The sequence below is a fragment of the Zonotrichia leucophrys genome, unplaced genomic scaffold, assembly GCF_028769735.1.
Source record: "Zonotrichia leucophrys gambelii isolate GWCS_2022_RI unplaced genomic scaffold, RI_Zleu_2.0 Scaffold_559_33212, whole genome shotgun sequence".
Taxonomy (NCBI): domain Eukaryota; kingdom Metazoa; phylum Chordata; class Aves; order Passeriformes; family Passerellidae; genus Zonotrichia; species Zonotrichia leucophrys.
Window position 1 is genome coordinate 9,350 of NW_026992764.1, and position 11,656 is coordinate 21,005.

Sequence of the window (11,656 nt, forward strand, 5' to 3'; positions counted from 1 at the left end):
CTGCTGTTCCAGCCAGGGTCGGATACTAGTGCTGCAAAGAGCACTGTACAGACCTGGCATAGGTGCCTTTGTCACCACATTTTAACTTTTCATTAGTTCCAGAAAGACTCTTGGGAAGCCCCAAACTGCAGTCAGTCGCTGCAGTGCCAATCTCCTTTGCAAATCCCTGCGGCCCGGCCCGGCCCCGCCCGGCCCCGCACTCGGCGCCGCGGTTGCCCGGTAACCGCGCCCGGGCCCTCAGCGTCTGTGACAGCGGCGCGGCCTCAGTTGCCTGAGAGCGCGGCCCTGGCTGGGTGTGCGCAGCCTGGGCTCCTACAGGCGGCTGCACCGGGCCATTGGCTAGGTGAATTGTCGGCGTGGAGAATTGCTGAAGGTGCAGAGCATTGGCCTCTGCGAAAAGCTCCGCAGCGTGCAGAACATTGGTGTCTGCTAGGGAGTCCTGAATTTCATTTGAAGGTAAAGACCGACTAAAGTTGAACTTTTTGGTTTTGTTTCATCTGTGCTCTGAAAGAGAATGCCAAAGGGAAATAGAGGATGTGATCATGCCAGTCTTCTGGCGCAGTAATTCAGTGACATGTACACGTGAGAGGATGAACAATAAATGGACTACTGATTGTGCTTTTTTACTGAAGAAATGCAACATTTTCTAAAGATAGTAGTCTATACATTTTTTTCCTCTAGTAACTGCTTAAGCTGCTTAAAGGTGAGCGAGTTCTGTTCAAGTTGCAGTGGGTTTTTATCATCTGGGTTTTAAAATTTTTAGGGAGATGCCTCTATATTGAGGTGCAAACGAGACCATATGCCAAAGTCAATGGTCTGGATTTGATGGAACAGTAAATGTGAGGGAGAAAGAGAGAGAAAGAAAAGAAAAAGTGGGAGGGGGATGGAGGTTGGGAAGGGGGGGAGGAGAAAGAGAGTGACAGAGAGAGATTTAGTAGAAAATATCACCATTCCATGGATCCCATTGGCCTGCCATTAAATCCTGTTCTGGTCTTTTCTGTGGTGAGGTCTGGCAAAATGTAAGTCTCCAATGGATTAATGCAGATTTGGGCAAGGTGATACCTTGCCCAGGTACCTCCCAGGAGTGGGGCAAGTTGGACTCTGTCTCTTGCTACTTTCAAACAATATAAAATCTTTAGCACCCGTATATCCTTTGAGTCTGCCATGAGTTGGGTTCTGGATTTTCAGATTTGTTGTGTTACTTTGCATGCCCTGCAGTCGTCTGGTGCGAGGCCTCAGGAATGGGTCTGGAGGCACTGTGGAGGTCTTTGCTGGGAGGTTTGTGTGCAAACCTGGCCTCGGCAGAAGAGTCTGTGGCTGTGACTTCCCCAGCCTGAACCCAGACAGAGCTGATTTTCAGGACAGCTGCTGGGTTTGGCTTTGTTGTGGATAGGTTTTTCTCCTCAGCCTTGTTTACTTCTCCCCAGACCTGAGCTAATGGGACAATAGTGTCACCTTGATCTTGTCTCAAGTTCCCTTAGGCAGCTTAACTCACAGTGCCAAGTTCCAGTCAGGAGGCATTTTCAGGGAAGGGTGGGCTTGGGTGGTCGCAGCTTCTTTATACAGTTTTGTCACAATGGGCAGAAAGTCCTCTATAATGACATTTAAGCCATTAGCCATAACATTCCAGTCTCTCACTAGTCTCTCAGCTGTGAGGAGCAGCTGAGAGAGCAAGGGTGCTCTAGCCTAAAGAAGAGGAGGCCCACTCTAGCTAGTTTTGAGTAATATTTAAGCTACAGCTTTGTCTGTTCAAACTGTTATTAATGTTCAGATTTTTAGCTCCAGGTTTCAGTATGATCTAACTTTGAATTGCACAAGGTAGCCCTATAGTTCAAATAAAGTCCAACTAGAGGCCTAACTATACTAGCTACTTACACCAAACAAGCACTTAGCTACTTTCAAGTAATGTAACATTTTTAGCACCAGAATATGCCTTGAATCTGCCATGAATTGGGTTGTGGATTTTCAGAGTTCCATTGTTGCTCCTTCCAGTTTTGTTGAGGCATTGTCGCTCACCTGCGACACCGTCCCTTGGAAATGGCGTCTGGATTGCCAAAGAAGACACCAACACCTCGTCTTTTGTCCAGGGAAGGGCTGAAGCCTAATGCTGTGAGTACCCACTGGGCTGTGTTAGGGCTGGCACTGCCCTGGTGTCCCTGCTCTCCCTGCCCCTGTTGTCCAGCAGTGCTGTGAAGCTGCAGAGCCCTTTCCCAGCCCTTTGTGCTGTGCTGCTGTGGCTGGGGCTGTCCTGGTGCAATAGGGAACACTGTGGGATGCTTCAGCTGTGTCTTGCCTGGCTGTGCCAGCAGAGCCGAGTGAAACCAATGTACAGCTGAAGGCCTGAGCATGTGTTCTGTCCCTTTCCCTTTGCCACAGGAATTCCTTCTGTCAGGCTGGGCACTCACCTGTGCTGCTCTGACCATCCTGCCCTTGGGCACCTGGGCATGTGGGCGAGGGAAGCTCAAACTCTGCCCAAAGCCTTGAGAGCCACGGCTGGTCCCAGCTGGAAGAGCTCCCAAAGCAGCTGTTCTCTCCCAGCTCCTGTGTGGGCACAGATGCAGCCCTGCAGGCAGCGCTGGAGCCAGGGCCACAAAGGTCCCTTGCTGTCTGCAGCTCACTTGGCTGAAGATGCCCCACTGCTGAGGCTCTGTCAAGGAGATGCCTCTGATTTCTTCTGTGGAGGGCTCTGTCAGCCCAGACAGAGAAAACAATTAACAGGGAGAACTAAAACCTGGACACATTCCTGTGCACCTCACTCTTGGTAAAGTGTTCCTTTCTTGCATCTCTTGGACTCATCCAGCAGCGATATCTCCTTGCTGTGAGTTCTGAGTGTTGTGCAGGGATGGAGTTCAGGCACTTCTGAGAGCTCCTCCCCATTTTCTGGAAAGGTCACTGCCTCAATCCAATGAAATGTGAGAGGAAACAAATGCCCAAAGAGCAGAAATCCCCAACCATGTCCCATCCAATCATGGAGAAGCCAATGGGACAGAGCCATATGGCTGGAGTGTGTGTGTTCCACTCTGTATTATTAATTCACTGATGCTAAGTATTTCAGCAGGAAACTCCCAGGGCTTCCAGGAATGTCCTAGTGGCTGTGATCACAAGTTATTCACCAGTGCCACTTGTTCAAGAAAAGCCTTTCTGAACAAGCACAACTCTGAGGCTGTAGCTGGTTTACTTTTGCCTTTCAGCTGCTTCCCTCTAAGTTCCAGAGGGAGAAGTTTCTCAGCAGGAAGAAGGAGGCCAGCACTGGGGGGAGTATTCTGCCCAGAATTGGCCCATTTCTAGACAGGAGTGAGACTCGCCCAAAGGTAGCCTTTTCCTGCTCTTTTCCTTTCTGTTTCACATGAAGTTTGAAGAGGGTGTGTGTTTGTGACAGGCTTGCCTCCAGCAAAATACCTCAGTGTCCAGGTCTTGCTGTCATTGCAAGGTGCTGGGAGTGGTGGACTGGGAGTCCTGATGTGCACTAAGCCCACACAAATACCCTCTGCTGAAGCTGCTGGGGTGTGCTGGAGTGCAGCTGCCATTGCTAAAACCATGGGAGGAAGGCTGGGGACACAGAGGCCCAAAATTGCCCTTTGCCATTCTCCTGCTGAAGGAGCCACCTCTTGCTTTGGTGTGGTCAACATCAAATGCTCGGGGCCACAGGATTCCCTCCAGAGTGGCAGCGTTGGCCTTTGAAGGCCAAGGGTCTGCAGGAATTCCTTCAGATTGAACAAAACAAATTGCATTACTGCTTTGGGCTGGAACAATGTGTTGGACCCTGAGGGGGTGCTGGATTTTGCAGGCTGCCAGATGTACAGGAGACTGGCCCTGGGCAGAGGGGAATGGATGTGCTTTATCTGGATCAGTGCCTACTCAGAGGTGTGTTTAATGCGGCTTTTCTGGCAGGACTAGCTCGGTATAAAGCACAGTCCAAAGGGGTAGGTGACTGAGGTGGGCTGTTGAGCAGGAAATTGGAAGCAAGAGACATGGAACACAATCCAGGTAAAGGATTGTCCTGGAGAGGAGCCTTGGGAACACCTCAGGGAAGGGCACAGCTAAGGGACAGTGTGCTGCAGCCACTCCCTTCAGCAGAACGTGTCTGCTGTGAAGTCACAGAGGAGACCTGCTTGCATCTCTGCAGTGACAGCAGTGTGGCTGGAGAAGGCAGACAAAGCAGGGCAGAGTTTTCTCCAAGCAATGTCTCTGCTGCAGAAGCATTTGCTGTTGTTGTGTCATTCCAGACGTGCCTCTACAATGGCATGAAATAAGATCGCAGTAATGACAAGAAAGCACCCATTTAAAGGCCATTGAAAAAGGAGATACCAACTCTATTTTTACCCAGGTTGCTGAGAAAATAACTGAAACTTATCCTCATTCAGCATTCACCTCACTTGTCTTTTTATTTTCAGCTCATTTGTCTTTTTATTTTTGCCTTTTCCTCTCTTTGGAACACACTAACTTTTAAGTACAATGAAAAGGAGCAAAATCATCAAAGCAAAAGAAAAGTGTTTCTTAGTAAGGATTCAACTGAGCTGGGGATGTCTCCCTCCCTGAGAGCCAAGCACACACACACCCTCTGAGAAAATGGCAATCTTTGTATCCCCTTTGTACCCTGCTGGGGCGGTCCCTGTGCCCTTTGCCGTTGGATGGGTACTCAGGAGCTTCCATTCTCTACTGAGCACCAACTTTTCTGTGCCCTCCCTTCTCATCCTCCTTCCTTTTGGTCAGGTCTTCAACCCTGTCCCTCTCACTGTGACACTCAACCAACCAGCCTGAACAAATCCAAACCACAAACAACACAGAGAACCAACAAATTCCATTCTTTTGCTTCATAACCTTTTGGCTTCAGCCAAATGTCACCTCATCTCTCACACCTCCTCTGGTCCTGCTCTCTTCTTACTGATGTCTAAGTTCTAGAGCAAAAAAGATATTTGCAGTTGTGTGGGCCTCGGTTTCCCTGTCTCAGAGTAAAAGACATCCCAAATCCTTTCCCATGGAGTCTCCTGTAAATTCATGGGTTTTACTTACTCCAGGAGTGCTCAGTCAGTGCCCCAGAGCTCTGTGACCACGTGGGCACAGGGCTGTGTTTTAGGAAAGTGCTGCCTGGCATTCTGGAGAAAGAAACCTGGAGAAATCCATGCCAAAAGAGCAGCTTGGCTTGAGCCTTCTCTGTGTGGCTCAGCAGCTGTGGATCAGCTCAGAGCAGAGGTGGGGGAGCCACTGTTTGCCCAGTGTGGGCTGGGCAGACGTGCTCCCCCAGAGTCTGTACTTCACTGGGGATCAGTGGAAGATTCTCCTGCATGAACCTTCCTCCCAGCAGCTGAAGCTCTCCCTGCTCTCTCTCCTCTCCAGCTGCTGTCAGATGCCCCAAACAGAGCTGGTTTGGGGTTTCCCCACCAGAGCTGGTATTTCAGAACTTCGTTGCTCGGGAGGTCTCTGAAATGGTGCTGTCTCTCATGAATAAGGACAAGGTAAGTGCTGGCACCCAGAGCTTTAACACTGTGCTGGAAGAGGAGAGTGCTGTCATTCCCTCAGTGTACAGCAAAGCAAGTTATCTGCTGCAGCACATGCAGAAGAAAATGTCTCAGCACCTTCTTCTGCAAGATGGTGGAAATCTTCCTGTGCTGGGAATTGTCCCCTGGTTTTGGCCAGGTGTTGATGGTGTCTATTCCAAAGGAGTTTCCTTCTCTTGAAAGCTCTGGATTGACAGGAATGTTGAGGGCTGTACAGTTCTTACCTGCTCTCAGTCTTTGCCTTGGGTCTATAGCACACCCTGTGTGTCCTTGGTTAATCTTGGCTCCTGGTAGGAATCTCTGCCTCTCTCAGCCAGTTTGGCTCCCTTTGTGCAGCTCACAGGCAAAGCTCAGGGGCTGAGCCTTCTGCACTTTATGCTGGAATCACTTCTCATTAATGGCATTGGCCCTGCAGGAACCGTGTTCTGAAAGAGCCCTGCAATCAGAGTGATGGAGCAGAAGCAGTGAGAGGCCTTTAGGTGCCACTTGAGGCTCCTGCTCAGCTTCATCCAGCTCTGCTCAGCTTTTCCAAAAGCAACACGGTGCTCTGCTTTCCCTTTGCAGAAGCACAGCACATCCAAAGCCATGTGCTCCTGGAGGTTTCCACCTTCACCTGAAGAAACTGGGATTGTTTTGCAGTTTCCCAAGAGAGCTGAGAGGGAAAAAGTTGAAAAATGTCAGTTGTGTTCCACTGTAAAGAAGAAAACTTGAGACCATTTGAATTTCAGTGAGGGAAACATTTTCTCAAGTGAGGCTTGTGCCAAGAGTGGGCTGGTGGAAGGAGACAGGAGGGAGTCCAAATCATCTGGTTTAGACTTTTGGAGAGCATTTTGGTGCTCAGGGGTTGATGATATCAGTGTGCTAGAAAATGCATGTGTGCTGTGCATGTGTACCGCAGAGGGCAGAACCTGGCCTGCTGGCTGCAGGCAGGAATGCCCAGCAGCCCAGCTTGCCTGCAGGGGCAGCAGGAAGCCCTGGAGAGCCAAGATTGGCTTTGCATACTGGAACCACACTGTCAGTCAGTGCTGGTCGTGTTTCTCCAGGCAGAAAATGCCTCTGAAGCCCCATGGTCAATAGACACCGCCTGTCTGTGTTTCTGTCACTTTTGGCAAGCTGGTTGCTCTCATGGTCTTATGATTCTTCCTTGCTGCTTTACTGCCCATTTAAATTCTCTTTGCCATCTCCTTGTTTTAGGGATTGTCTTGCTGTGTTCATTCCTTCTTTTGCTTTTCAGGTTTGCTTTTATTTGCCAGTAAGACCACAGTGTTTGGTCTCCTGTCTTGCTGCTCTGTCTGCCTGACTGTATCCCCAGAAGGTCCCTACCCAAACCTGATCTGCTAGAAGGGAATTTCTTCCTTCCCCCACAGTAATGGGCTGGTTTGCTTTTAGGTAGCACATTCCCCCTCTGGAACATGACAACTTCATGGCTGTGTGCAGGCAGAAGCCAGCAGGTTTTTTGGCCTTGTTGAATATGCAGGTGACTTGGTTCAGGTGCTCTGTCTCCATCCTGCTGGTGCTGACCTGCTCGGCCCTTCCTTCCCAGCAGGCGCTGCCCTACTGCCCCTGGCCAAAATGCTGGAGCCAGAGAGAAGGGATTCAAGTTCAGCCTTGTGAATGATGTGCCTTTGCCTGCACAGCTGAAAGTGCTTTGGAAAAGGGGCAAGGGAGGGATGTTAGCAGGGCATGGACAGGTCTCCTCTCATCCTGTTTCCACAAGTGGCAAAATCATAATTTCATGTCTTTGCTGCAGATTCTTCACGTGGTGAAGGTCTCCATGGAGAGCTCACCTTACTTCCAGCTGGTGAGCTCCAGCGATGCGTACCGTGCCGTGCCGCCGGGCGCCTCTGTCCCTGTGCGCATCCGCTTCACCCCCAGCAAGAACAAGGTGAGGCTGGAGGGGCCAAAGCACACAATGATCTCCACAGCCATTGTTTGCCCTGCACTCTGGCTCCAGCCCATTGCATGCTGTGAGCTGGGCTCCAGGCGTGGGCAGGCAGCCTGCAGCCAGTCACACCTTGGCACTGCTGGCAGGCACTGCAGCCAGGCCTGACAGGCTCTGCTTCCCCTCCCTGCACATTGCTGAGCATTGCCAAGGGAAGATGCACAGGAAACAGGATGAAAATGACAGAGGGCTGTTGATAGATGTTGGGCCATCTCTAGGTCCAGTGGAAGGGGTTTCATTCTGATGGAAAACACCAGAGGAACAAAGAGGTCAGAGAGCTTTCCTCCTTCCTGGACTGCCAACAGCTTCCCTGCCTGCCCCTGGGCTGGAGCAAAGCCGGTGCTTTTTCACCCCCTGTGTTGTGCAGCCTTGCAGCTGTGCTGTCCCAGAGCACAAGTGAGCATGGCACAGCTGCAGGGCCAGGGCAGAGGATGTGCTGTGCCCGTGAGCCCGGCCTGGCACAGGCACACTGGGCTCTGGGTGCCCTCGGTCAGCAGGAGGTTGCTGAGCTGCAGGGCACTTGGACACCTGCCTGAAGGAGCTGGTGCAGGGCAGGTACAAGCTGCAGGCAGAGCTGTGAGCCCAGAGCCCATGGCAGTGACACTGCTGGGGCTCTGTCTTCATGCCTGTCCCTGTGCTTGCTCTGTCAGCTGGCACCCACTCCGTGCCAAAGGTGCTTTTGTGGGGAGGTTTGCACAGCAGTGCTGAGGCCCTGGCAAGTCTGATCTCAGTGCTGGGATCTGGAGGGTTCATGTTCTGATCTGGAGGCCTGTTCATACAGAAGGGTTGAGGGCATGGCATGGAAGGGAGGAAGCCTTGCAGAGAAACAAAGAGAGGCCCTTTCCAACAGCATCCTGCTACCTCTTAGCACTGTTCTTCTCCTGACTTGGTTGGACAGGCAAAGTTAGAGGGGAGTTGTGAGCCAACTGATGTTTCTGCACCAGGCCAGAGGTGCAGGATGTCTTTGGGTGCAGCTGTTTTCTCCTCTTCCTTTTGCTGCTTAGAGTCAGTTGAACACTTTGTCCTATTCTCAGACAGTGGGAATATAGAAGCCTAAAGAGCAATGTCCTGTGTTCCCCAGCTCCATGTTGCTTAGAAGAGGCTTAGGAATTCTTTAACATCATTAAAGTTTAGAGTAGAAATGATGGTGGCCTAGGGCTGTTATCTGTATGACCCAAGTGACACAAGAGCTTAATGCCACTGAGACAGATTTTGCAAAGTGCACTGGTGCCTTTAAAATGTGACATAGTAGTAGAACTTAGTGTTCATTTGAGGGTGCAATAGGTAAATTGATGCCCTTGAAGGGGTATAGGAAATGGTTTTTCTTCTGCCATGGGGATGGCACTAAATGTCCTGTGCTGAGCCAGTTTCTTTTCCTGCAGGATTATTGCCACGAGCTGGTGTGCCTCACTGCCAGGGAAAGGATCGTTGTGCCAATTCGGGCCATTGGTGCCCGAGCTGTGCTGGACTTCCCTGCCCAGCTGGACTTCTCCAAGTGTCCAGTCAAGGTCAGCACCCAGCAGACTCTGCTGGTGCGCAATGTCGGTGCCCGGGCAGCTCGGTACCAGCTGAGCACCCAGAGGTGAGGCAGCTCATCTGTCCCTGTGCAAACACCTTTGGGTGAGAGTGGAGTTGGGAAAGAGCTACAGAAGGAACCAAGCATCGGATCTGCTGCCCTGCAGCCTGGCTGGGAGTGAGCAGGATGGAAGGCATCTGCTCTTGCTTTCAGTGGCCTTGGAGCTTTCTCTGTCCCAGATTTCCTGGAGGCTGCTGGAACATGCTGGGAGCTGGCTTGCACCCTGCTGAGCACAAGCAGCTTCTGAAATGCTTCCTCAGCACTGTCAGCCAAGCAGAGCCATTCTCTGGGAGGCCACAGGCACGTGGCTTTGCAGTGGTCCTGGAGGGGGCCTGTGGAAATCATCTGAGCAAACACACTGCTCAAAGCAAGAGCAGTGTCTGGGGGTTGCAAGGTGCCATTGGGAGACATGGACCTGTCTTTAGATGCCATACAAGAAAACAAACATGTCAATGGACCTAGTTATAAAAGCAGAAGAAAACAACCTTTTAAAACCCCCTCCATACCTTATCTTTTCTGCCTGTCAGGTGCAGTAGTGATTCATTGAGAGGATGGATCTAACAGGATGAGAAGTGTCTTAAGGAGCAGCTCACAATTAACAGAGAAAAGCCCAAAATTTAGCTTTCCAGGCCTATCTCTTAGGAGTAATTTTCCTTTGGTTCTTACAGTGTCAGGGATGTCTCCTTGACAGCTCTTCTAGCTGTGGGCTCAGGGAACAGTTTAGTGGTGTTGGCTGAAATTCAAAGGAGTTAAGTTTAGCTGTGGAGCTTGTGTCTTTGGGTCTTGGGGAGCCAGGTGTGTGTGTGAGATGACTGCTCCAGCAGGAACAGAGGAGTCTGGTGGGTACAGCCCAGGGATGGAGGAGATGCGGGGCTGATTTGCACTCAGTTTTTCAGTCCTGACAGCTGAGTCCTGACCTTGGCTGGATCCTCTTCTCCTGATAATTTGAAAAGAAGAAGACACCTTCTTTCTCAGGCAAGCCCTGAAGTCATCCGTGGAATGTTATTCCCATCGTGCCACCTGAAGGCAGGAGCATGTAACATGGGGCAGGAGTGGGAAGGGAATGGAATGGAAGGTAGTGCTGAAGTCTCGCCAGGGATTCCCCTAACTGGCAGCTTCTCTATTGCGGTGAAATTTCTGGCCAAAGACTAAGAACAGAATGCTGTGCCTTGCCCCCAGCAGGCCCTGATCCCCCCAGCCCCAGCAGAGCTGCAGCAGTGCTGGCATCAGCCCCGGGGCAGATGCAGGAGCACGAGCACTGATCTGGCTCTGGGGCTGCTGGGGCCTTGTCCTTCCTCCCCTCCCTCCAAAGTCTCACGTCCAGCACATGAACATTGCTGGCCCAAGGCTTCTCCATCAGCCAGCAGTGATGTTCTCACCAGTGGCAATGGGAACAGGTCAGCCCATAATTACAGCAAGAGGTCCTGAATGAGCAGAACCTGAAGTGAGTTCATCAGCTGCCACTGCTGACATGAACAAAGTTCAGCTTGCCAGATGTTCTCTTTGTTTTTGTGTGTGATGCATTCATCAGCAAAGTCCCCAGAACACATTTGAAGTGACAGATTGACCAGCAACAAAGCACCAAGGCCAGGAACTTTTGTTTCCTCACTGGGGCTGTAGAAGGGCACAAAGCCCAGCAGCTGCTGGGCAGAAGCACATTTCCCCTGAGCTGTCCCTGAGCATCAAAGCACAGAGTCTTGTGTTTGTCAGGCAAGAGCTGTTTACCTGGTGACTAAATCCTGATTGCTCCTGTTAAATCCAAAGTGCAGCAACACATCTGCATCAATATTTCCAACACATTGCACAGAGTTTCTCTGCTGGGCCAAGCAAACAGTTACCAGCCTGCATGACAGCCCAGAGTCCCAGACTGCATTGCTGGTAAACACACAGAAACCTCCGGTTCTGCTTCCTTGATGTGCTCCTGCTCATGGTGCTTCATTTAGCTGGGATTGGACCCTTCAGACTGTAAATGGCATAGTCCTTTTGGGTTTCCATGTCACTGTATTGCTCTAATCTGCATTTGCACTCTTTCAAAGTTTTGATTAGTCCTTTTCTTAGAGCAGCTTTCATTGAAATGCTTATAAAAGTTGCCATTTTTAGGCTAAATCACAATGTTTTCAAGGTAAAATAAACCAAAGAAGCACACTGCAAATTCAACAGGAACTATTCCTTGGTCTTCAGGGAAAAGTTCCTTCTCCCTGTCTGATTCCTAGGCTGTAATCTCCCGGGACAGGGAGTGCCCTAACGTTTGCATCTCTTGAGATGCGATTTATAGGTAGCCAGAAAAGAGAAATTCCTGATGCAGTCAGTGTAAAGTTGTGCATGCAAATAGCTCTGAAGCCTCTCTGTGCTTTTCACAAAGCATTCTCTGATGGGATTGCTGGCAGTGGGAGCCTTGAGCCTCATTGCAGAGAGCTGGATGCAGAGTATGGGGAGCTGAGGTAATTTTCCCCCCAGGATCTTGTGAAGGCTGGATCTTGTCAGCAGTGGCTCAGTGGCTGTTTGTGATCCTGTCTGTTCTGTCTCTTGTGCTGCCTGTGCTTGGATTGCTCCCTGCTTGGCCAAGGGAGCTGCAGGGAGCTGCAGTGCAGCAGGAATCCCATGGCCAGGTGTCCCCAGGCCTGACCCCTCTCTCTGTGT

The 11,656-nt window shown here is 50.8% G+C and overlaps 1 protein-coding gene across 3 annotated transcripts; it reads left to right on the forward strand.

The window, feature by feature from the left end:
* The first annotated feature begins 368 nt into the window (after positions 1–368).
* On the forward strand, positions 369–9,569 carry LOC135441818 (hydrocephalus-inducing protein homolog). Of its 3 annotated transcripts, XM_064701369.1 has the most exons (5): positions 369–456; positions 1,993–2,109; positions 3,192–3,311; positions 7,249–7,383; positions 8,823–9,569. In XM_064701369.1, the coding sequence occupies exons 2-5, from the start codon at positions 2,038–2,040 to the stop codon at positions 9,024–9,026; spliced, it is 531 nt and encodes a 176-aa protein (XP_064557439.1). In that variant the 5' UTR covers positions 369–456; positions 1,993–2,037; the 3' UTR covers positions 9,027–9,569. The 3 variants fall into 3 exon arrangements, with proteins under 3 accessions (XP_064557439.1, XP_064557440.1, XP_064557441.1); XM_064701370.1 differs by lacking the exon at positions 3,192–3,311; XM_064701371.1 differs by lacking the exons at positions 369–456; positions 1,993–2,109; positions 3,192–3,311 and adding an exon at positions 5,358–5,456.
* Positions 9,570–11,656: the final 2,087 nt, after the last annotated feature.